At 60.4% G+C, this 23,158-nt stretch overlaps 1 protein-coding gene across 1 annotated transcript in view; it reads left to right on the top strand.

Moving 5' to 3' along the window:
• The first annotated feature begins 6,285 nt into the window (after positions 1-6,285).
• Positions 6,286-23,158, top strand: part of GSE1 (Gse1 coiled-coil protein) — a 102,114-nt gene continuing 85,241 nt past the window's right edge. The window contains exon 1 of the mRNA XM_086620809.1: positions 6,286-8,211. Within this exon, the coding sequence (XP_086476935.1) occupies positions 6,286-8,211 (1,926 nt within the window). The remainder of the gene's footprint in view (positions 8,212-23,158) is intronic.

Here is a 23,158-nt window from a genome sequence, read left to right as displayed (position 1 = left end):
CAAGATGTTCCCAATAAGGAGCGTGGGGAGGGCTGGGTTTGTCTGCAGAGCTTCATCCTTGGGGACATCTGGTACCCTTGGCTCAACCGAGCTTCCGATAAGCCGCGGTCGGCTTTGGGGAGCAGGGACCACGGGTGTTCGCACCCTGGTGAGACGTCACGGGGTGCCAGCAGGGTCGGGGTGATGCTGGGGTGATCCCACCCATGCTGGGATCTCAAGGTGCCGCTGGCTGGGTGCTGTGCTGAGCAGCTGGGTGCCAGTTCATCCGCATTCCGCTACTGGGAACCACCAGGAAGAAGTGAAGTCCTCATCACTGGCTCGCAGCCGGGGCCGCGGGATGCGGTGAAGCCGTGCGGCTTCTCCAGCTCCCTTTTAATTCCTTTCCCAGCTGCGTTGCCTCATCGCCATGACCAGGCTGTAACCGGAGCGGGTCAGCGTTTTGCTGATGAAATATTTTTCCATCGGGAAATACCAATTTCTGTGGGAACATCACAATTTTGACCAAATTTTTCTTTTTTTTTTTTTTTTTTCTTTTGCGGGGAGACATATACATTAAAACTGGGCCGTTGAAGGAGGTTTGACCTCCCCCTAACATTGCTTTTGAGAGGAGCACTTTTGTGATGGGTTGTGGAGCACGCAGTGATGGGGGGGGGTAAAATTTGGGCTAAGGAAAGCCTGAGGTGCGCTTGCAAAATAGTAAACTAGAATATTTTTGAAAAGTCAAAAATGGAGTAAACTGGTGTATTAACCTTCAAAAGACTTTCAATCTGGATTTTGGAGAAAGATTCAGCCTTTGTTTATCTCTCCTTCCGGATTTATACAGCTCCTGTTGCCTTTTTCCATGTGGTGCTGCTTGGGCATCCCAGGCACTGCCACATCTGCTTGAGTTTGGCATTCCAGGTACCAGATATCAGTGGCAGGGGGAGAGGCAACTCCAAGTGGGAATTTTGGCTGGGTGGTAACCGTAATCTCCGCCTGCTTCCAAGGGAGATGAGGGCACCTAATTCCCTTGAGCTTTTTTGGAGCTCCACCAGCCGCAGATCCAGCCCCGGCTCCCGGCAGCTGCCCGGTGGGGCAGATGGCATCTTCGACTGGTGAATAACGGGCTGGGAATAGAAAGCTGAAACCAGAGACCGTGTCTTCCCGTTGCATCTTCAGCATCATGTGAGAGGCTCCTTCCCTCCCGTCCCACTCGGCAGCGGCCAGGGCTTGCCTTGAAATAGCTCCTGGCACTCACGTGCCAGGACCTCAACCCGCCCCACCGCATGCCCGGGAGCTGATGCCACGCACAGTCAGGGCTCGGTGGCCAAGCAGGAGCGGAGTGGGCTGGGAAAACACTTGGAGCTTGGGAAACACCTTGTGCTGCCCACGGAGAGGGATATGCCAAGTCGCTGGGATGGTTTCGTGCAGCTCCCGAATTTTTACGGCTGTGCAAAAAACTGTCACTGTTTGCACTGACAAACCTTTTCTTCCTACTTTTCTCCCCGCCCTTCTCTCTCTCCTCTCCACCCTTTTTTAATAGCAGCCTCTAACAGCCACGCTCATTCTTCTTTGTTGACATGGCCCTTTGGCATCAGCACTTGGCATTTGCAGAGCAGCTCGCTCTGGAAAGGAAAAAAATAACAAAAAAAAACAACCAAAAAACACCTCTTAAAATTAAAAAAAAAAATAAAAAGCAACCTGGCCCTTGTGCCTTGCAGGGGACGTGGCTCCCTCCTGCCTCGCAGGGCACGGTGCCACGGGGTGAATCAGTGGCGGGGTGAGCCGGGAGGAGCGGTACGAGGTTAACGCTGCCGGGTGCCCACGCGGGGACTCGGAGCCTCCGAGGGCGCTGGGTCATCGCTTCGCTTCCACGTCTGTCGGCGTGCTCCCACACGTGTGTGCACGCTCCTGTGCACCTCCAGGCTGGCCCCTGGGCTCCTGCTGGGACCGAGCCACCGGTGACCACTGGGCCAGGCACTGAAAAAGTCCCTGCCGTGGCTTTGTCCTCTGGCTGTCGCAGCAGCAGCGATTTCTTTGCCGCAGCATCTCCGAAAACGCTTGGCGGAGCAATGCGGCTCCGGCTCCGCCGTAGCGTGTCCCCGGAAGGGCTGCGGTGGCTGTCAGTGGCCCCCACCTCTCCTGAGAGTCACCTTCCTCCATCCTGCCTCGCAGGGATGTCCCAGCAGCATCCCTCCATCCCAAGCATGGACCACCCTGCACCCCCCTTCACTGCAGACCCCGTGCTCTGGTCCACAGCTGTGGTTTTGGCACAGGACAGCTGCCCCCTCCTTTCCCCTCCGCTCACTCCACAGCAGGTTTTTTTTGGGTCGTCTTTTTATTTTATTGCAGGCTCCGAGCTGCATAGAGGCAGATGTTCCTGCTCTCTCAGCCGAGAGCATCCTTGACTCACCTGCATGGCCATGAGAAGGACGGGGGGAAATAGTTTACAAGCAGGAGAAAACCTGGCTGGGTTTTTCCAGCAAAAGGAATAGGAAAAAAAAAAAACAGTTATGAAAGTAAAAAAATTCAAAAAAAAAGTTAAAGCAGCAGATAAAGGATATATCCTGACTATTTCCATGAACCAGCCCTATCTTTTCCATCTGAAAAAGCAGCACCGAGTGCAGAGATGAGCTTCTTTTAAAAAAAAGAAAGAAAAAAATAAGCTTGCAGAGAAAAATACAGCTGTTGAGCACAGAGTTCAAAGTCATCGAATGCCAGGCCAGTGCCCCAATGACCCGTGGCTGTGTCCTGCCAGCTTCACCCCAGGCAGGTGACACTGCAGTGCTCGGGCTGGCTGCCCTGTGCCTCAGTTTCCCCAGGTGGCATAGCGAGGATCATCACCCGTGCCTGCCCCATTGGATTTTGGAGAAGGATGACAGCGAGGCTGGGCTGCCTGCCACGGTGCCCTGCCCTGCCTGGCTTTGCTTCCTGGCAGGACGCCGGGAGCCCACGGGTGGAGGTGGGAGCCTGGTCGGGCGCCGCGGCGAGGCAGCGGCTGTTCCGCCTCCCCAGCAGCTCACGGCTGGGAATTGCCTCCTTGGAGAAATATTCCCTTTTTCAAACACCAGACCCCGCGGAGGATTATCCGGAGGGGGTGGCTGGGGGAACAGTCACGCTGTCTCGAAGGCACTGTGTTGTTTGAAATGCTCTTTAAGGCACTTGATGACTCACAGCAACAGCTGGAAGGAATAAGCAGTTGGTAATTTCCATATTAACCTCCTGGTCCTGGGGATGGGGATGGAGAGGGGGGGAATTGCAGCATGTGCCCATTGGTGAGGGTGCCAGTGGCACCTTGCTGGCGTGCTGCAAAGTGGGTGCTGGTGGGCACTGTCCTGCGGTGCCTGAGGGGCTGCAGGGATGGGAATAGGGATGAGGATGGCCCCAGCACCAGGCAGGCTGCTGGTGTATCCATGCCGAGCCCTCTCCCGATGCAAGCCCGGGGAGCACCGCACCACGAGGCCGCTCGGGGCTGTTTGTACAGCACCTTGCACAACCGACGCCGAGTCCTGACGCAACATGGTCACGTCGCGGCTGTCTGGCCCCTGCGAGCCCTGGGGCTCGCCTTTGTGCCAGGGGACGATTCCGCGCTGCGAGCCGGTGGCGAGGTCCGAGATGGGCACAGTGAGGATGTTTTGCCTCCTGAACCTGGAGTGCATCCTGCACCACGTCCTGCTCCGTCCGCGTTGCATCCCCACCCCACCAGGCTTGGAGGAGCGGACCTGGCTGTCACCATCCCCAGCCTTCGGATCGCTTTCCAACGCCGGCTGCGGCAGGAGGGCCGCGCGCCGGCGGGAGCCGCGGTGGAAAATCCTGTGCTAGGCTCGCCTCGATCCCTGCGCGCCCCCGGGGACGCGTTTGCCGCCACGGCATATGTTTTCAGTTCTTGCCGAGGCCCGACTTGAGAAATTTTCTCTCCCTCCCAGCTTCTCTGTTGCAAACAGCAACCGCAGGGCCGGGGCGGCACAGGATGATAAATGAGCTGCTCTGTCCGTACGCAGCCAAGGCCCGGGAAGCTGCTCCGAAGCAGGCTGCGTCCCGGGGGGGAGCCGGGGGCTCGCGGCGGCTCTAGAGAGGGGCATGGAGGGTTGGTGTTTTGGGGCAGGGTAGGGAAGGGGGGTCTGGCCCTGCTGAGCTCCGGTCCTTGAATGCAGCGTGTTGTTTTCTCGCCCATCTGCAGCGCAGGCGGGAGAGCATCTGTCGGCTTGAAGGGTGGGCTGAGCCGGCGGCCACGTCTCTCCGGGGAGCTCCGGCTGTGCCATCGGGGGCAGCCCCAGACCCCGCTCCACAGGGAAAACCCAGAGGCAGCAGCTGCGGCAAAAGGATGCACGGATGGGGTGAAGCATTCCCCTACGCGGTGCTGCTGCCCAGGGTCGGGGACCCCATCCCATCCAGGAAAAGGGGTGACACCGAGAGACCACGTGCACCTTCGGAGAACATCTGAGTCATGTCCACCCCGACGCACGCGGCGCTCCCAGCGCCCTCGGTGCATAGGGCAGCGGCCACATCAGGTCTATAAATAAATAAAATATAACGAGGCCCTACTGTCTTCTGGAAACCCCTGAAAACAGCCCCGGAGAGCCAGTTCTCCCAAGGTATCGTGTTCCCCGCTTTGTGTGTCGCCTCCCACCCCCCCGCCCTTGCTTCTTTATTGCCGGAGCCATCTGCGTGGAAACTGGATCCGGGTCCCTGAAGAGCCCTCCTGCCCCCGGCCCGCGCTCCAGCTGATGTCACACAATCTGTTTGATCTCACGGCCAGTTGCCGGGGAGCGCCGGACGCTGTCACCCGCGGTCTGGATGGGAGATGACATCGAGGGCTGGTCAGCCCAAGAGGGACGAAGCCGGGGTGCCCCGAGGGCGAGGACCATGCTCACATCAGGGGTGATGAGGAGCGAGGATGATGGTTCTCCCCATCAGCCCGGTGCCCTGGCGCACGGTTTGGGCGTTCAGCCCGCGGTCCTGCCTGTCCCTCTGTCCCTGCACCCTATTGGAACTGCCACCCTTGGGTTTGATCCTGCCCAGCACCCTCCTTCAGCAGGACAGGCTCAGGGCTTTGCAAGGACAGCACCAGAGATGTTGCAGTGACTTGCCATGAACTCAAACTCAACAGTACCTGCCGGGAGCAGGCTTCCTCCGAAAATCACTGCTTGAAAAATATCCTTACAGCTGCTGATATATATATTTTTTTTTTATCGGGAGAGCTGTGCCAAGCCGGTGGGTATGCTGACTAGATGCTCGGGTGGTTAATAAGTCAGGTTTAATTGTGGCTGGACCTCGGTACAGTTTGCACTTCCGCGGTGCTTATTGTCCAAGGACAGCAAAGTGCTTTACAAGCATTAAATCTTATCACGGGCTGCAAGGCAGGTAAGGATATACTGGGATTATTGCATGCGTCGCTGAAACGCCGCCAACTCCGGCTGGGAACACATCAGCTATTTACCAGCGAGTGGCAAAGCGATGCAGCATTTTAGGACCGAGCGGGAAATAGAATCTGGTATTGAACTGGAACAGCAGCAGGACTTTTTAAAAATGTGAAATAAATTACCGGGGCTGAGCGTTGGTCGGGACACTGAGTTAATGGCTGGTGGGCAGCGCTGTAAAGGGCAGAGACGCGGCCGGTGCTTGCGGTAAAGCGCCGTGGGAGCCGTCCTGCCCGCGTGGACCCGGACACGGTGCCTTTTCCACGCTGCTTTGGGGAGGGGGAGCGGCACGAAACGCCGTGGAGTAGGGAGGGGGCGGCGGGTGCAGCGGCAGCGGTGGAAGGGGAGGGAACAACGCGTGCGGGCCGCTTATAAACCCCCTCGGTGGGGTGGGTTTGGAAATACTCCCCCCCCCACCCCGCCCCGTGGGGGTCCCTTTGCACCCCCCGCGGCGGCTGCCGCAGCTCCGAGCCGGGCTGGCGGCGGGCAGGCGGGCAGGGGGGGCGGTAGCGGCTCGTTCCTCCCCCCGGCTCCCCCCTTCGCGGGCCGGTCGCAGCGGGGGGGGCCGGGGAGGAGCCGGGCCGGGGGCGCCGGGGCCGGGAGGCGGCCGGCAGCCGCCCTTCCTCCGCGCCGCCAGCGGGACCCAAACTTTCGCACCGAACTTTTATTCCGTTTTTTGTTGTTGTTGTTGTCGTTTGGGGATATTTTTTGGTGTTTTTCTTTTTTTCTCCCCCCCCCCCCCCTTTCTCGTGGCTTTCTCCGCGGCGGGAGGAGGCGGGCGGCGGCGGGAGGGGGGCGGGCGAGGTGGTGGAGGGGGGAGCGCTCCGCAAACCCGCCCCCCGAGCCTGCGTGTCCGGCGGAGCCGCGGGATGAGCCGGGGGCGGCGATGAGCGCGGCGGGGCCGGGGGCGGCGGCGGCGACGGCGGCGCCGCTCTCCCGCAAGCAGCGGCTGATGGCCGCGCTGGCGGCCGGCGAAGCGGCGGTGGCGGCGAGTGGCCCCGGGGCTCCGCAAGCCCCGGCGCCTCCGCTCTGCTGCTTCATCTGCGGCGGCGGCATCAGCCGCGGCAAAGAACTAAAGCTTCAAGTGCGACCCCCCCGCGACCACCGACCCTTCTTTCCCTTCCTCCAGCACCAGGAACCGGCGCCCGGCGCCCGCGCCGTCTCGGCGGAGGGCTGCGCCTTGGTCTGCGCCGTCTGCCGCTGTTTCCTGGGCGAGCAGTGGGACTCCTTCGAGCGCAGCCGCACGCCGGTGGAGAAGCGCATGTACTGGCTCAAGCGGCCCCATCAGTGCGAGGCGGCGGCGGCGGCGGGGGGAACCGGGCTGCGGCGGGGGGCGACGGGCTGGGACCCCGGCGCGCCGCCGCGCCGCCCCACCGGCCAGGAGGAGGAGGAGGAAGAGGAGGAGGAGGAGGAGGAAGGGCCGGCAGCCGGCTCCGACCTCTCCGAGCTGTCCGACGCCGAGCCCCTCTCGGAGCCCGAAGGGGCGGGCGGCGCGGCGCGGACCCCCCCGGCGGCGGCGGCGGCGGGAGGGAAGCGGGGGCCGCCCTGCTGCTCCTCGGAGGACAGCGAGATCAACATCACCAGCGAGGAGGAGGAGGAGGAAGAAGGCAGCGAGCGGCCCGCTTGGGCATCGGGCACCGCCTGCTACATCTGCGGCAGCCCCTTGTCACCCACCACCCAACACCGCGTCCACGTGCAGAAGCAGGAGAAGACCTCGCCGGCACCCTTCTTCCCCTTCCTCTGGCTGCACAGCCCCCCGCCCGGCGCCCAGCCCCTCTCGCCCACCGGCAGCACCCTGGTGTGTCCTTGCTGCTTCGCCTCGCTCATGCAGCAGTGGCAGAGCTTCGAGCTGGCCAACGTGCCCGTGCTGCAGCGGCTCTACGTGGTGCCCCTCAACGCCGGCGCCATGCCTGCCAAAGGCCGGCGAGGGCTGAAGGAGGATGGGACGGGCGTCCCACTGGCACCCGAGGCTTGCTACCTCTGCGGGGAGGAGTGCGGCAAGGAGGCGAGGCCGGTGGCGGCCAAGATCACCAACGGCAACGCGAAGAGCACCATGCATTTCCCCTTCCTCAGCCTCCTGCCTTGCCCGCCCAGCGCCAAGGGGCTGAACAAGCACTGGGAGGTGAGCAGCTGCCGCAAGTGCTTCGGAGTCTTGCAGGACCTGTGGGCCATGTACAGGGCCTGCCACAACGAGGAGCTCATCACCTCGGTGCAGAGCTTCCTGGGGAGGTACCACCAAGTCTTCTCTGCCGGTGACCCCGGCGGACTGGTTGGCCACCCCGCCGTCAAGCCCGGTCCCACCTCCATCTGCTACATCTGCGGGGCCGAGCTGGGAGCCGGCAAAGAGTTCCAGCTCAACGTCAACCCGCCGGGGCGATTTGGGGAAAAGGAGCCATTTTTCCCCTTCCTGACGGTCTACCCACCTGCCCCACGGGCCAGACCGGCCGACTCGACCGGGTTGGTGGCCACCTGCGTCCTCTGCTACCACGACCTGCTGGGACAATGGCTGCAGCATGAGGGCAGGAACTCCCACCACCCCAGCAGCGCCTGGTCCCGGCAATACAGAGTGGAGACCTTCGTCTGCTTCTTCTGCCGGCAGGAGAAGAAGCGATGCCTTGGATTAAAAGCGGTTCAAGTGGCCAGGCTCCCTGTCTTCCTCTACACCCTCCGCGTGGCCAACAGCTTGCTGGTGGATGACGGGAAGCAGCTGACCATTGGCGCCTGTGCTGAGTGTGGTGCCGTGGTCCTGGCCGGCAAGAGCATGACCCCGCCGGAGCTGCTGGCAGCGGCACCCCCGGTTCTCCTCTCCAAGGTAAGGTGGTTGGCCCGAACCCCATCCCTCCCCTCCTGGCATTCCCCACTTCTGGCATGGAGGAGGAGGTAGAGCAGTGACATAGATGGATGCTCTGCTTTTGGGTCTGGTCCCTGAGGGTGAACACTAATGGATGGGGTGCCTTTAGCAATGAACTTTTGGAACCGCCGAGCCGCAAAGGAACGGATAAAAATCCTTCCAGGAGGTGGGGAGAGCCAAGACCTGTCCTGATGCAGAAGCGTGGGTCTGTGTTCTTGGCACCTGCTCGTTCGCAGCCCTGTGCGAGGGAGGTGGCGAGCCAGCACGGAGGAACTCCTGATCCCGTACTGCACGCCGTCAAGGGTGATCAGAGGTGCTGGAGGGGAGGGGGGACAGTCCATCCTGCCTGCCCTGGCAGCATCCTTGGGAAGCTTGAAGGACCGCGTGGTGTCCGCTGCCGAGGAAACTTCCCAAGTTGTCTCTGGTTTTATACGGTGCCTTAATCAAAGGGTTTCCCCTCGGAGAAGCCCCAGCCCTTCCCCTTGCCCCCCACCAGTGCTGCTCTGGTTATCCTGCAGCAAGGGACCCCCAGGCAGCATCCCCTGCCGCGATGGAGCCCCACAGCCCTGAAGGGTGCCGTGGGTGTTAGCACCCGGGTGCCGCCTTGTTTCATGGGTTGCTCTTTTCTGCACGTCCTGCCAGGGTGACGCAGGGTGCTCCGGGGGCATCGCCTCAAAAGCAGCGTGGCAGAGCGAAGATTTACCAGTCGCAAGCTTGCCTTCCTGGTGGGATGGGGAAATAACTGCTTTTACCCCCACATCTCCAGCTGGTGGGAGCGTGCTGGAGAGCTGCTGCTCTGTATCTGCAAACCAGGCCCCAGGCTGGGCTCCGTAAAATGCCAGCATCCTAAATCCCTGAGTTCACTTTCAAAGCCTTTCGGCTCCGCCAGAACCCTGCGGCACTCTGGACCGCTGGCATTTGCTTTAGAAATGTAAACCAGCTTTTCCAAGACAGCGCTCCTTTTCTCTCCGGTCGCTCTTCCTTGGCTGGTTACAAATATGATTTTCCATTCAGCTGTGCCGGTTCCTGAGCTGGAAGTATGCTCCTTGGAAAACCACTGGGCAGGAGCTGCACGCAGTGGAGGGTTGGCACATGTGGCACTGGCACGGAGAGTGCCAGCATGGTGCGGGAGGTTGGGTTGGTGATGAGAATCCTCCAGAAGCCGTTGCTTTTGGGTGGTTTTCCCTGGGCTCCGTTGACCAGACAGTCCTGACATCGTTGTAGGTCATTTGTGGATGCAGTTAATTTATTTCCAGGCTCACCTGCATGAGAATCTGCTTCCAGCCAACACGACTTGCCACGTGCCGAGGGGTCTGAGGTGGTGGAGACTTGCTGGATTTTGGGTTGTGATGCCCATGTGGTCATGGCCATGCCATGGTCTGTCTGTGCTGTAGTCTGGTGGCATTCAGCCCGTGCTGACCGGTGGTCGTGGAGGGCTCAGGAGTCAGGCGAGCATCCCGCAGTGCTAACTTGAGGGTGGATGATGCTGGAGCATCACTGGGTGCTGCCGTTGTGGGTGGGTGCAGCTGGTGAGGGGAGCAGCACCCGCGTGTCCCCAGCCGGTGTTTCACGCCTCTGCCCCGTTAATGTCCCCAGGCCACGTCATGGGGACATTACTGACATCAGCTTTGTCCCAGCTCAGATGCCAGCGTTGGGTGCTCGGAGGTGCAGGGTTTGTTGGTGCCCCCCCCCCAGAGCCCAGCATTTCTCAGGCGTGCCAGCCCTCATCCCGCTGGCCCTGGCCCCAAACTCCTGCTTGGGCTCCTGCCTCTGAAAAGCTTTTGTGTGGGGCTATGAAAGGCAGAGGGGGAGGAGGAGGAGGAGGAGGGCACAGAGGGTGTCCCGGGGAAGGGATGCTATTCAGTTCCTCCCTCTTGTTCCCCTGGTTTGCTAATGAGCAAATTAAGGGGCTGCTGCAAGGGGCAGGGTGGCAGGAGGAAAGGCAGAGCTGCCTGGGGAGCTCATGGCCCGTCCAGGGACTGTTTCGCTTTGCCGTGTCCCGCTGGTGACTCCGGCTGGCCAGAAAGTCCTTTTTGCCTTTTCCTTCCCTGTCTCCACATGCTTCCCATCAGGCTGAGAGCTCACAGACATCAAGGTTATTTAAAACGTGGCTTAGTGCTTGGGCAGGGGGCTTGGCGAATTTATCTGTACCCTCGCTCAGCCACGCTTGCAGCTGGACGTCACCCTGGATGAGTGTGACACCCACGTCCCCGTTCAAATGGGACCAAGCAGGAGGGAATGAGCCCGAGGGGTTAAAACCATCTCCCCAATCCTCTTTGCAGCTCTGCAACTTCAGTTTTCTGAATGCCCTTGCTTTTCAACACTCTCAGGATTGACTCCCTCTGCGCACGGAGCTGGTGGGTCACTGCAGGTGGTTGACCCAGATGGCTCCAAGCTGGAGGTACTGGGTAAATGCACGAAATGCCACCAGACACCCCCACGTCTCCCTCTCTCAGCAGGGCAGGAGGAGCAGGATGGGGCTCAGGTGCTCTCTGAAACAGCTTGGAGGTGCTAACGAGGGAACCCCACATCTGAGGCTCGTCAGGAGGGTGGAGGCTCTGGTATTTTGGGTGGAGCGGTGGCTGTGGCTGGTTTGGTGTTGGGGAGCAGTGAGGTAGATGACGCTCTGTGGAGGTGCCTGTGGTCCTGCCTGCTGGAGGAGGGTCTCCTGGAGGTAAGCTTTGTGGGCAGAGAGGCTGCTGCAGAAACCCCGCTGTTGTTGGCTTGTTTGGGGTGGGTTTGGCTTCTCCCACCAAGGGAAAAATGGCAATGGTGAGCTTTGGTAAGGTACCCCATGATGGGTTTCCCTTGGCTCGTCACCCTTGGTGTCCTCCAAGGTGTGTAGATGTGTGCTGGGAAAACGCACCCTCTTTCTCCCTTGCAAGGGGGACCTGTGCACATCTATGCACCCATTGGTGTGGGGCTCCTGAGTTTGGGGTGGCTGCTGCCACCAGCTATGATGACCTAATCCTCCTGATCTGCAGAAACTGCCTGCGTGTCCCACTGCCGCTGGAAGGAGCCGGCTGCCCGGGGTGCTGCAGGATGGGCAGCTGCTGCCAGCAGAGCTGGTGTTGGGGCTGATTGCTTTGAATAAGCCATGAAACACCCCAGCTCGGCCAGTGTGTCCAACCCGGCTGGGGTTTTCTGTGCCTCCTCTGATCCGTTTTCTCTACCAGCACTGGTAGCTGGTAGTTTTTCCTGCCTTTCCAACTCTTCCCATCTTCACCTGCCACGGCTCTCGTTGCAGTTACATACCTGTGAAAGTGAACTCTGTTTTTTGTTCTCTTTTTACCCCTGCGTGCAGTTTTCTGCAAATTTCAGAATTTCAAAATTTCAAAGAATTTGAATTCAAGAATTCAGAAACGCAGGCTTCTGGAAAGCTCTTAAATCCCACCATAACTGGAGCAAAGCTGTCCAAGTTTGCTTTGGGTACCGTGCAAAATTTGCGGCTGGTGCTGTCCTGCTCTGTGGGAGCACCCAGAACCTGCTGCCACCCCCCCAGCCCTGTCCTCAGGCCGGATTCTGAGCGTGGGTTGGTGTTCCCCATGCCCCATTCCTGCATTGTGGGGGTCACTGGGATCTTGTTGCGTGGAGCTGTGCCTGGCAGGTCACAGTCGGGCTCAGGGGGCCGAGTCCGCTGCGGTAATTCCTTGGCAGCGGTGGTGTTGGCTCAGCTGGGGATTTGGCCCCTTTTTTCAGGTTATGAGCTCCAAAGGTCACGCTGCGTTTCCAAAATGCTACGTCGAGCTTATGACTGTTGGTGGGCATTTGCTTTTTTGGCTTCTGAAACAGGTTTTGGGTGAACATCAAAGAGTTCTTGTGTTCTCGACTAAACCTCGTCCCGGTGATGCTGAGCAGCAGCAGAAACTCCTGGATGCTGCAAAAGCAAACCCAGGAGGTGGAGGGAGATGCCTGACCCTTCCTCCTGCATTATGCCGAGTTGGATTCCCACTGAGCATATGGATGTTTGGCTGTGCTGCCACGTGAGAAGTAAGAAACCTGTGCAGGAAGGGTCCCAGGTTGTGGGATCTCTGGCTCATTTGCATCTTTTACTCGTTTTTGGAGCAAACCAAAAACCTTCCAACAATCAACAGCGTTCTGGGTCATTGCACTTTCTCTGCCAAGCTTGTCCGTGCGTCCTCAGCCCAGGGTTCATGTGTGGGTCCACATGGGTGGCACGGGCTGCATTGGGCTCCTGCCTGTCCCTTAAACCTATGGGAGGAGCAGAGCAGGTCTCATCATTGATGTTTTTGCTTTGGGTTGGCTTTGGTGTTTATATCTGCTCTTCTTCTCGTTTTTGCCATCACTAATTGTAGCAGATACAGAGCAAAATCAGGCCGAGGTATTTTAAGTCAACTTTGTTGGGATAAACCTGTTTTGCTTGCAGCATGTGTCTATGTAAAGATGTTTTTAGCGAGGCTGGCCTTGCCCTTCAGCTTCCTCCGTAGTGCCAGCTGCGGCTGACGCCGACCAGGTCTGGCGTTTTCGGATGAGCTCTCAATCCCGGCGTGGAGGTGGCAATATAATCATGATATGACTTCATGTCTCGGGGCACGGCCTCCCGCCGGATCGTATTCCCAGATGGCAAACAAAGAAACAACACGAGGAAAATGTGCCGCTTGCTTTTTCCTGCCGATGAGGTCAGGGCGGGTTTGGTATGTACCCAGCCGGACTGGAAACCCGCACCCCTCATCCCTCCTCATCCTCACCCAATGCTTAAGTTGTTTCAAAGCCACCCCATGGGCCGGTGGCTTGTCCCCCCGAGAGTCTCTGGCCAGGGGCACGTGTCCTTCAACCATGGCAGGGGGGAACAGTGAAGGGGCCTTTTTGCTTTGGCCAGGCTGACCTTGCCGTACCAGCTGTCCAAAATACCAGGGCTCTCGCGCCGTTGCCAGCCACCGTGTCCTCCAGACCTTGTGCTGACTCCACAGCTCACCAGCTGGCTGCTCTATATTTATTTTTCATCCGTGCCCCCCCCCCCCCCCCTTTGCCTTCTCTCTGCCTTTCCCAAAAGCAGCAGCAGAGGACTGGCAGCCCGAGCATTGCCTCTCTTCTGTGGGCACCTGCCAACAACACTGGCCTAAAACGTGTGCTGCCCAGGAAACCCTGCCTGCGCCCCCCAAAATATCCCCCACCGCTTCCCCCAACTCCGAGGAGAGCGACCGGCTTCGCTCTCGTCCCCCCGCGATGAAAATGCTTTCGCAACCGCTGGAGCATCTTGCAGCAGCCTCCCCGTCTGCGCCCCGTGCCAAGCGCTGGCTGGGGCGGGAGATGGGGTAGAGGGACGGACAGACAGACGGCTCTGGCTGTTGCGGACGGACAGATGTTTCGTTCAGATACTTGGCCTTTCCCGGCTGTCCAGGAAGCGCGGTCGCAGAGGGCAGCCCGGGAAGCTCTTTGGCTGCTTCCCGGCCAGGAGGAACCTCCCGCGGTAGCGGGGTGGGTGCCTGGTTTTGCAACCCCGTCGGTGATGGCAGAAGCCAGCTTTTCACCGACCTCTGCCCCCCTGGTGCACCGGCTCAGTCCTGTGCCAACACCCCTGCTGTCGTCTCCATCTCCTGAGCAGCTTTTGGGGACCATGTAGGCACAGAGCACAGCAGGTTTTCCAGGAGCCTGTTTGCACCTCGTTGGCTGCAATGGATGCCTGCTGTGCCCATGCTGGTTTGGGGGGTAAGGGGTGGGGGTGGGCGGGCTGTGCTCCCCACCAGCACCTTTGGCACATGCGGCTCAGAGCAGGGACTCCCTGGCTTCCCAGAAAGGGTCATTGGCCAAACAGCTCCTGCTGATCCCGTGCTGCTGAGAAGAACATCTGGCCAGATGTTGCCTTTGCTCCCTGCAGCAGAAGGCCTGTGCTGCACGCTGGTGTCCTGGGCTTGAAGGGATGGCGTGGAAATGGCCCTCCAGTGTGATGGGGGCACGCACTGCCCTCCTTGGGAACTGCCAGGTCTTGAGGCTTATGGGGGACCTTGCAGGGGAAAATCTGGGAGGGTGGTGGGGCAGGAGCTTCCCAGTGCGTAGGGAGCAGAGTGGAGGAGCCACCAGAGCTTGGGCAGTGGTGGCAGGCTCCCAGCCGCGCCGGGCTTTCCTCCACCGTGAGCAGCTGGTGATGGGAGACCTTCCAGCACTGCAATCCTCCCGGGCCCCGGCCCAGGGCTCTGACAGCTCCGGGTCCTGCCATCGCCAAGGCAGGCAGCAGTGGCACCTCCAGCGTGCCTTGACTCCTTGCAGCGCCAGTGCCGCACGGCGGCAAATGCCAACCTGGCTTTCGGGGATGCAGTGCTGCTCCTTGCTTGCACCCCTGTTTGCAAACGGCATCGCTCCCCTGGCTGTCAGAGCCCGGTTCCCCTCCCTGTGCCGCGGGCAGGATGCGGGAGTCCTGGTGCCAGTCTGGGCAAGTTGTGGTTTGCTCCTGTTGCCCGGCGAGCAGCTGCTCTGTCGTGGCACTGCCAGCCCTGCCAGCCTCTCCCCACCCCGGGCACACGGAGCCTTGCTGCGGCGTGGCTGGATAAACAGCCTGGTGCAGCTGGCCTGGCTGCGACATCGTTTTTTTTCCCCCCCCCTGGATCTTCAGTAGCAGAGCGGGGAGGAAGAGGATGGCTCCTGCTCTTGCTCCAGGAGAGGGTTTGGGAGGAGGAGAACGTGACGTGGGTGCACTTCGCAGCCTGGCACGAATACGCCGCCGCTTCTCCCTCTTGATTTTCTGTATTTTCCTCCCTCTCTTCCACGTTAGTGCGAGTGCTGCCGGGCTTTAGTAGCTCTTGGGAGACTGAAGTCATCTGTTTACCGGTGGAGCTGGCGTGCTCCGAGCAGCAGCTGCCCCGTTTTTCCTTCTCAAACCTGCCGGCCCGCGGCGAGGTGCCTGTGCCGAGCGTGCCGTGACCCGTACGGGGCAGGGCGAGCACCGCGGCCGCCCTGGGCTGCCTGGCATGGCATGCCAGTGGCATGTGCAGAACAGGGCTGGGGGTGTCCGTGCCGTCGTGCCGCAGGCGTAGGAGCTCCCTCCAGCCAGAGAACAGCTGAGATGCCATGTTTGGGTGCCAGTGTATGAGCACAGGTGCTGGACGGGCTGTTCTTGGTTGCAGCGGGGACCTGCCGTGGGATTTACTGGGGGTTATTCAAGCCCTTGCACACACCCTCTGGAAATCGCCGTCTGGCCTGGTGCTGCCTCTTCCCGCTGGCTTCTGGCAGAGCCAGCCATGGGAAGGTACCCGGGAAGAGCTGGGTGCTGCTGTGGTTGGCATGGGTGAGCAGTGGGGTGCTGGATCTTGGGGCTGGCTTTGAGTGGAGGTGCATGGGGAGCGAGGTGGCCACCAGGGCACCCCAGAGCCATCAGCTGATGTGCTCCCCACTTCCGAGGAGGGGGGCAAAGCCAGCAGTGACAACTAAAGCTATTTTGGAGGGTCAAGGAGGGAAACCACCCCACACCAGGCTGTGCCAGCAAGTGCAGCTGGTCCTGCAGGGGCAGGCACCCAGCCTCAGCAGGGGCTCAAAGGGCGAGATGCCCCAACAGTGGAAGTCCCCAGCCCCAAAAGCAGCAGGTATCAGGGATGACACTAGTTGGGATGCAGCCTCGAGGTGGGTCACAGCGGGGTGGGCATCCTGGGAACAACCTGGGCTTCATGCTAAGTTGGTCCCGTCACCCTCCCTGGCTGGAAATCTCCACCACACTCCTGCCCTCTGGCCACAGCTGGCAGCTGCCTATCCCCGTGGCAAAGCGGGGATGCTCCTGGCTGCGCGGTCTCTACCGCTGATGTCCCCCAATGACCTCCCCTTGCACCCTGGCTGGTCTCAGCCTTGTTTTAGTTCTAAACTAGAAGCAAAAAATTCACCAGGAGGAGCTGGACACGAGGACGCTGTGGTTGCTGGCAGGGACCTTGGAGCCGGGAAGGTTTTGGTGACAGCCAAGGCGTCACCCTCTTGCTCAGTGGCGGGGGGGTGGGTGGACGGACAGACGGACGGACAGCTGCTCAAGGCGTCTTGGGGGACCACGAGCAGGGTGTGGGGTGAGCAGCAGCAAATTGCCACCGTTGCCTCCCATCTGCCTGCAGCGTGTTTCGGGAAGCAGGCACAAAGCTTTTCATCGGGTGGTGATCATGTGCTGGTGATTTCAGTTATTACTCTGGCCAGGAATAAATATATATATATATATCTGCACCTCCCAGTCTCCCTCCTTGTCCTCACTGCTAAACCAGCTGCATTTTCTTCTCTCCATCCCTTCTCCCCCCTCCTCGGGGCAGGCAGCATGAGTTATCCTGAAGTGAAAACACGGTGAAGACAAGGCCCTTCAGTTTTCCCGGGAGGTAACCGTGCCAAGGTCAACCTGGCACGGGGACGGGGCCCTGGCTGCCGCTGCCGCCCCGGCTGGTGGGTACGGGTGGCACCCCGGGGGACTCGGTGTGCTGCAGCCATCCCCGGTGCAGGGTGTTCCCTGGGGAGCCGGGGGGCAGCCGCCTCTCCTGCCTGCAGACAGAGTCCAGATGCCCCGGCTGCGGCGTCTCTGGAGGGGGAGATGGATTCGCTCCTGCCGTCTTCTGTTTTCAGTCCAGAACATCTGCACAGTAACTGGGAAATCTGGGCTTTCTCCTGCTTCTCGGCCAGATCCTGTCAGCCCTTTCCTCTTCCAAAAAGGGGTTTGGTGGTTGTTTTTTTTTTTTTTCTTTTCCCTTTTCTTTCCGTTGCTCGTGCTGTCTAACCTGCTCTCTGCCATGTATCCTGCCGGGGCTGTGCCCGGATTTTGCTTGGTGCAGCTGCTGCAAAGCTGCCCTGCCTGCCTGGAGCACCATGGGGGTGGCTTTTGGGGGACCCACTGTCTCAGCCCCCCAACTCTGAGCAGCTGTTTGGGGACACGGACCCCCCTGGGAGCAGGTTTTCCCATGGGTCTGTCCCCAGGGTGGGTGGCTGGTGGTGTGGGGATGTGCTGGGATCACACAGCCGCTGCATCGCTTATTTATTCCAACCCTGTTCTGCTTGCTCTTCCTCCATCCTCCTCCTCTCTGGGCCTCATCCCGCGTCCCCAGCACCCCGGGCACTGCTCGCTGTGTGCTTGGCACTGTGTAACCTCTTTGCTGCCAGTGGCTCCCTCCCAAGAGCTTGTACTGGGAAGCACGCAGGGCTGTGCAGGGTGGGGGCCACCCTGGTCCCAAACACCCCCCCCACCTCCAGCTTCCCGTTATTTCCAGCAATGAGCGACTTGGCGAGCCCGCCTGTGGGCTGGCCGGGATGGTTCTTGGCTTGGCAGTGTCCCGCAGGGGTGAGGCTTCTCCTCCAGCCCTGCCGCTGGCTTGGGCTCCTGGCAGGGCTGTAACTGGGTGCTGGGCACCCCAGGCACCTCCTCTTCCTCGCTGCTGCTTCCACGACACCGGGTTACCTTTGGCAGCGCGTCGCCCTGATATTTGCAGCCCTTTGAGGAGGAGTAAATCCTGCTGTGCTTCGTGTCCTTCCTCCCCTCCCCGTGCACGGGCAACCCTCTCTCGCAGCGACCTGACCTTCCTCCACCCGAGCTGCTGGGATCCAGCGAGCCCTAACGCCGCTCCGTCCTTTATCGTCCCCCCTTCTCCTTCATGCACAGCGTTTTCCTCCCTCTTTGTCCCTTTGCTGTGTTCAGCCCCCCCGCCGCCCCTGCTTGCTGCCCTATTTCTGGCCGCGCTGGCCCCGTGCCCGGACCCCTCCGCTCGGAGCGGAAGGAAGGGCTCCGGGGGAAGGAGGGCAAAGTCCGGGTGATGCCAGCGGAGGTTTGACCCCAGCTCGGAGAAAGGACCGACTGAGCAGAGGGCGTTTGAGGCCGTGGGTATGGTGGGTGCCATCTCCCTCCTGGGTCCCAGGGCCAGGGCAGCCCAGGGTGAACCAGGCTCTTGTGGCACCCGAAGTGACAGTGGAGGAGGGAGATGCCACCCCTCTTTTGGCACTTTGGGGGACCTCGGGGCAAGTGCCTAAATATGTGAGTGCTGCTGCATCCCCTTGGGTTTCCTTTTCCTGGAGGAGGAGGGACCCTTTGGGATGGGGGGGTGATTTTTGGATGGGCTCGAGAGCCTGGAGGAGACGGCCAGGCAGGGTGGCTGGGAGCTGGGCACCCCTAAGCACCCTTGGACACCCTGAGCACCTGGAGGTGACGTGCACCCGCTGTCCCCGTCCTGGGGACAGCTGCGAGGCTCTGGCTTCACAGCTGCTATTTCTGGCTGCTCCGTGGCCTCTGTGCCGCGGTCACCAGCGCCGGGGCAGGAAGGGTCCCGCCGCCAGCAGCTGCTGCCCTTTTCCTTTTCGTTCCCTTGGACCCGTGGGATGGATGGGGATGGGACGAGGAATCCCCCTCCCAGCACGGGCAGCGATGGATGAGCTTGAGACCTCTTGGGATCTCCCACTGCTGCCCCCCAGCCCTGTTTTCCTCCCGTTTAAACCCAGTGTACGTCTCTGTTTGGTGGGTGGCTGTAAAAATAGCACTTGGTTTGAGTTAGGAGGGTGGCGGGGAAGGGCTGGGAGGGGGCTGGGGTGCGGGGGGGGAGGTCCGGTTTCTCCCTTTCCTGGAGGAATTAGGGAGGCCACATGCTGCCAGGAGTGTTTGGCTGGTAGAGGCAAGCGGAGGCTCCGAGGAGGCGAGCAGGCGTCCGCACAGATGGAAATTTGATCACCCACGGCTCAACAGATTGTTTGATTTATTTTAAAATCAAGCAGATGGCTGCAACAGGAGTTTGTTTAAGTTCAGCTCCGAGCTGGGCCAACGGCCAGGATACTCGGGGGTAGGCATGCCAAAAAATGTTCAATGACTTTGGTCATCACCCACCTCTCCTCCTCCTCCTCCTCCTCCCTGCTCCCTCGCTCCAGCGCACACACCCCGGCTCCCCTTCTTATCGCATCCTCGCCTTCATCTCTTGGCTCTCGCCTCTGGCTTTGTCTCTCCCGGGTGGGTGTGCACCCTTGCCCTCTGCTTTTCCTCCCCAACTCGCTTGGGAGGGTTTTAACTCTTCCCCATCCATCCCCTTGGCCCGGCTCTCTTGTACTATGGGGGTGCAGGGAGAGCCCCCCCAAAATGGGGAGAGGGAGCAGCCCCTTCGCTGGGCTCCTTCCTCATCTCCTGCATCTCTGGAGCCGACTTGGGGTGCAGTGTTGGGGGGGAATGGAGGGGTAGGAGTCCCAGCTGGGTGCCCACAGGAGTGCCCTCACCCACATGGCCGTCCCTCCATGGAGGGGAGGGGGTAGAAGGGTCCTGGTGTCCCCCTAACCTTCCCTGAATCAGTAGTGGCTTGAATGGAGATGGGGTCCCAGCAGCGTGGGATGGGGTCGGATGGGGGTATGTTGAGTGCTTGGCTGGGGTCCCCCATCTTGGGGTGCAAGGGGTGACCTGGGGATGGAGAATGTGGTGGCTCTGGATGTGTCTCTGGCCTCGCTGCTTTACAGCTGGGAGGGAAGGGGCTGGAGGAGCCGGTGGGAAGTAGCCTGGGACGTGCTAAACCATCATAAACGGGATGGGGGAGGCTGTGCTCAGGGCTTTAAATAGCTCTGCGCCACTGGGCTGGCTCTGCGCGGGGGATCCGGCCACCCCGGGTGGCGCGGGGTGCCTGGCACATGTGGCTGTGTCCCCTCGCCGTGCCAAGGGGCATCTCGGATGCTCTCTGTAGCAGGGCCCAGGACCTCTCTTCATCTCCTGGGGCGAGTGACATGCTCCAGGAGCACCGAACATCCTGCTCCTTGGTGGCCTCAGCATGTCCGTTTGCCCCGTGCCAGCCCCGCACACCTCCCAGCACTGCGGCACGTTCGGCACATGGCTGGTGGACCCTCTTGCTGCTGGTTTTCACACTGAGGAATTACTGGTTGTCCCATTTGTAGGGAGCAGGGTGGTGGGACGAGGCTTTCCCCAGCGCCTGACCCCTTTCCACGCTGGGGCTGGGGGCTGCGGGTCCCGCCGGGGAGAGGGGCCGGGGGCTGGAAGGGGTTAAAGCAGGCGAAGGAAAACAAGAGTGCTGCAGGGCCTGGGTGGCTGACAAGCCAAACAACTGTTTTTGACTCACTCTTGCTGCCTTGCCAAGTGCAATTGCTTCCACATTCCCATCCCCTGGCTGGAGGGGCGCGGGGAGACGTTGGCTTTTCGCGGGCGGGAGGGGAAGGGGGATGCCGGGGGGGAGCAGGAAGGGCTGGCTCCCAGCGGCTTTTTCTCAGCTCTTCTCTCTTTTATTCCCCTCCCTGTTGGGCGGTGGGAAAGGGCAGGGGGAGATGCTGCCAGGGTCACTCGTGCCAGCTCTTGGTGGAACATCCCTTCTGCCAAACCCCAAAAGTGGGAGAGGGAATGGGGGGGCTGAAATACACCCCCAGAGTTGGGCTACCCTCCTTTTTCTTGCTGTTTGTCTGCAGGGGGAACCCTAGAAAGTGGCTCCTTCCCTTTCAGGGGTGTTGATGGGTGTTGGGGAGGTGGCAGCATCCCTTTGCCCCCCTCTCCAGCTCCTGTACCCCCTCTTCTACAGCAGCCAGGGATGGAGCCCCACATCCTCGCCATCCCTATTGCCGCCACCCCATAGGGATGGGGATCGACCCCGCTGCAACCCTGCTTGGAGACGTGGGGTCTCGCGCAGGGCTGGGCCCCCCACCGTGCCTGGCCGAGTGTGCTGAGGGTGGGGGGGCAAATCTGCCCATGGGGTTTGGGGGGGGGGATGCTAATAAAATCCCCAGGCCTCCGAGCACTGGTGCCGTTGTGTTGCAGACAGCGAGAAATAAGCCCTTGGAGCACAGTCTTGGTAGTTACAGTGAAGATTTGAGCTACTCGGGGTTGCTGCTTTGTGGAGTTAATTATCTTTTGAGCCTGGATTTTGGTGTTTTGTGTGTTGTGCTTTTTTTTTTTTTTTGTTCCTTGGGATTATTTCTTGGCAAACAAGGCGTTGTTTTAAAGCACTGAGCTCTGGTCCCTCTGAACTCTTGGCTGCTAAGTGGTATGTAGGAGATCCTGGTGTTAAAACAAGAAACAAAACAAAAACCAACCCCCCCCCCCCCCAAAAAAAAAAAAATCCTCAAAAAAACATCCTCAAAAAAGCCCCCACTGCCTTTGCAGTGCAAATATGAGGTCTGGGGCAGCTCAGGAAGGTTTTGCGTGTGTTCCTGGAACTGTTTCCTTGGGGGAGCTGAAGCAGCAACTGGCTCCTGTGCGGTGCATCCCTCCCCAGGGATGCTGGGGTGGAGCGCGGTGCATCCCCAGGAGCGCTGAGCAGCACCGGGATGACGGGAATGACTGCGGTGCTGAGGGCCCAGCAGCAGGGGAGGATGCAGAGATCCCCTGGGAGCAGCATCGTGGGGTGCTTGGTCCCTGCAGGACTGGGGGCTCTTTAGGGTGTCCCCCCCCAAAATCCAGCCTGGCTTGGGGTGCCTGGAGGGAAACCCCCAGCCTTTGGGAAGGTGTGAGGGTCATGCTGTGAGCTGGCCCGTGGGTGAGGAGAGGCTTCATGGGATGCCTTGCATGGTGGGGTTATCCTGTTGGGATGCTGCAGGGTTGGGACGTTGCTCTGGTGTCATGTCCCCCTCACCCTCCAGCTCCTGGGGCTCTGCAGCCACCTCTCCCTGCTTTGTGGAAGTTGTTTCCCCTCTCCCAGCTGCGATGAGGGTCCGGGGCTGCCAGGGGTCCAGGGAGCTGGTCTGGATGCTGTCGGATGCAAGGGGTGAACAGGAGGGAAGGCAAATGCACGCCTGGCTCCCGATCTGGCCCCAGAGCCGCTCCTGTGGGATGCAACACTTTGGAGTGACTCCTCTCGCTCCGGTTGCCGGTACCTGTTTAATCTCATCCTTGCGTGCCGAAACCCGGGGGAGCGGACGCAGCGGCAACCTTTGGGTGTTGCAGAGCGGGAGCTGGCAGTGATGGAGATGGGGAGGAAAATCTCTTCCCCCGTTAATGCTGCGGGAAGGACTTGCAGAGCTTTGCTCGGAACACCCCATGTCCGCCAGGGATGCGGGAGAGCCGGTTTGCGCTCCGGTCTGGCAGCCGTGATGTTACACCGCTGGAACGGACACGTTATCCATCATCCTTGCAGCAGGAGGGCTGCCTGGCCAACCTCTGCCTGTACCCCATATCCATCCCCACTGCGCCCATCACCCTGGCATCGCGTCACGCGTGGCAAATCCTCCAAACTCCCCGGTGGGGGCTTCGCAGGGAAGCAAAAAGGCCCCTCCCAGTGCTCCCCAACCACAAGTGGCAGGGGATGCCGGCGTCCCCCTCCTTGTTGGACACCTTGTCGGCTCCTAATCCGGACATGAGAAGGCAATTAGGGGCCGGGATCCCCTTTTGGAGGCAGCAGATGGGGCGCGGCGACGCGCCGTGGGGCTGGGGAGCAGCGGCGGAGGGGCCGGCGCGCAGCGGCTCTGCCTCCTAATGTGTTTGCAAATCCTCACCAGCTGAGGGGATTAAAGCCGGCATCTGGCTCGCTTTATGATATTAAAACAAAGGGAGTTGTAGGCGCCATGATCGGGGGCAGGCGAGGGAGGGAGGCGGGGGGGGCCCCGCTGCTCTGCTTGCCGTGCTGGGAAAATCTGTAGGAATAGCCCCCCCCACCCCGCCAAAGCCCTTCCTGGGAGGTTTTCCCCAAGGAATGAAACACCCCGGTGCGGGTGTCCTCGCCCCACCAGCAGCACCATTCCCAAGCTACTCAGCCCATCTTACAGCAGGATGCAGGACCCCCAGCCCCCTAGAGCAGTGCTGGGGATGTTGGAGGCGGGTGGGCTGTGGGGGGCTTCTTTTTTTTTTTTTTTTTTTTGTTGGGGGGTGTGCTGCTGGTGTTTAGATCTGCTTTTTTCCACCCCGTTGCGCCGCTCTGGAAGCGGCAAGAATTCAGGAAGCCGGTGCGCGGCGAGTGCCAAGTCAGGCTGTACCGCAGCCAAGCCCCTGCTTGTTTTCTCGTCTTGCTGGAGCCAGTAAGTGACCTTATTAGCTTCGGGGGCA

This window comes from Tauraco erythrolophus, chromosome 15, assembly GCF_009769465.1.
Source record: "Tauraco erythrolophus isolate bTauEry1 chromosome 15, bTauEry1.pri, whole genome shotgun sequence".
Taxonomy (NCBI): domain Eukaryota; kingdom Metazoa; phylum Chordata; class Aves; order Musophagiformes; family Musophagidae; genus Tauraco; species Tauraco erythrolophus.
The sequence above is the reverse complement of the archived record's forward strand: the minus strand, read 5'-3'. Positions and strand labels throughout refer to the sequence as shown.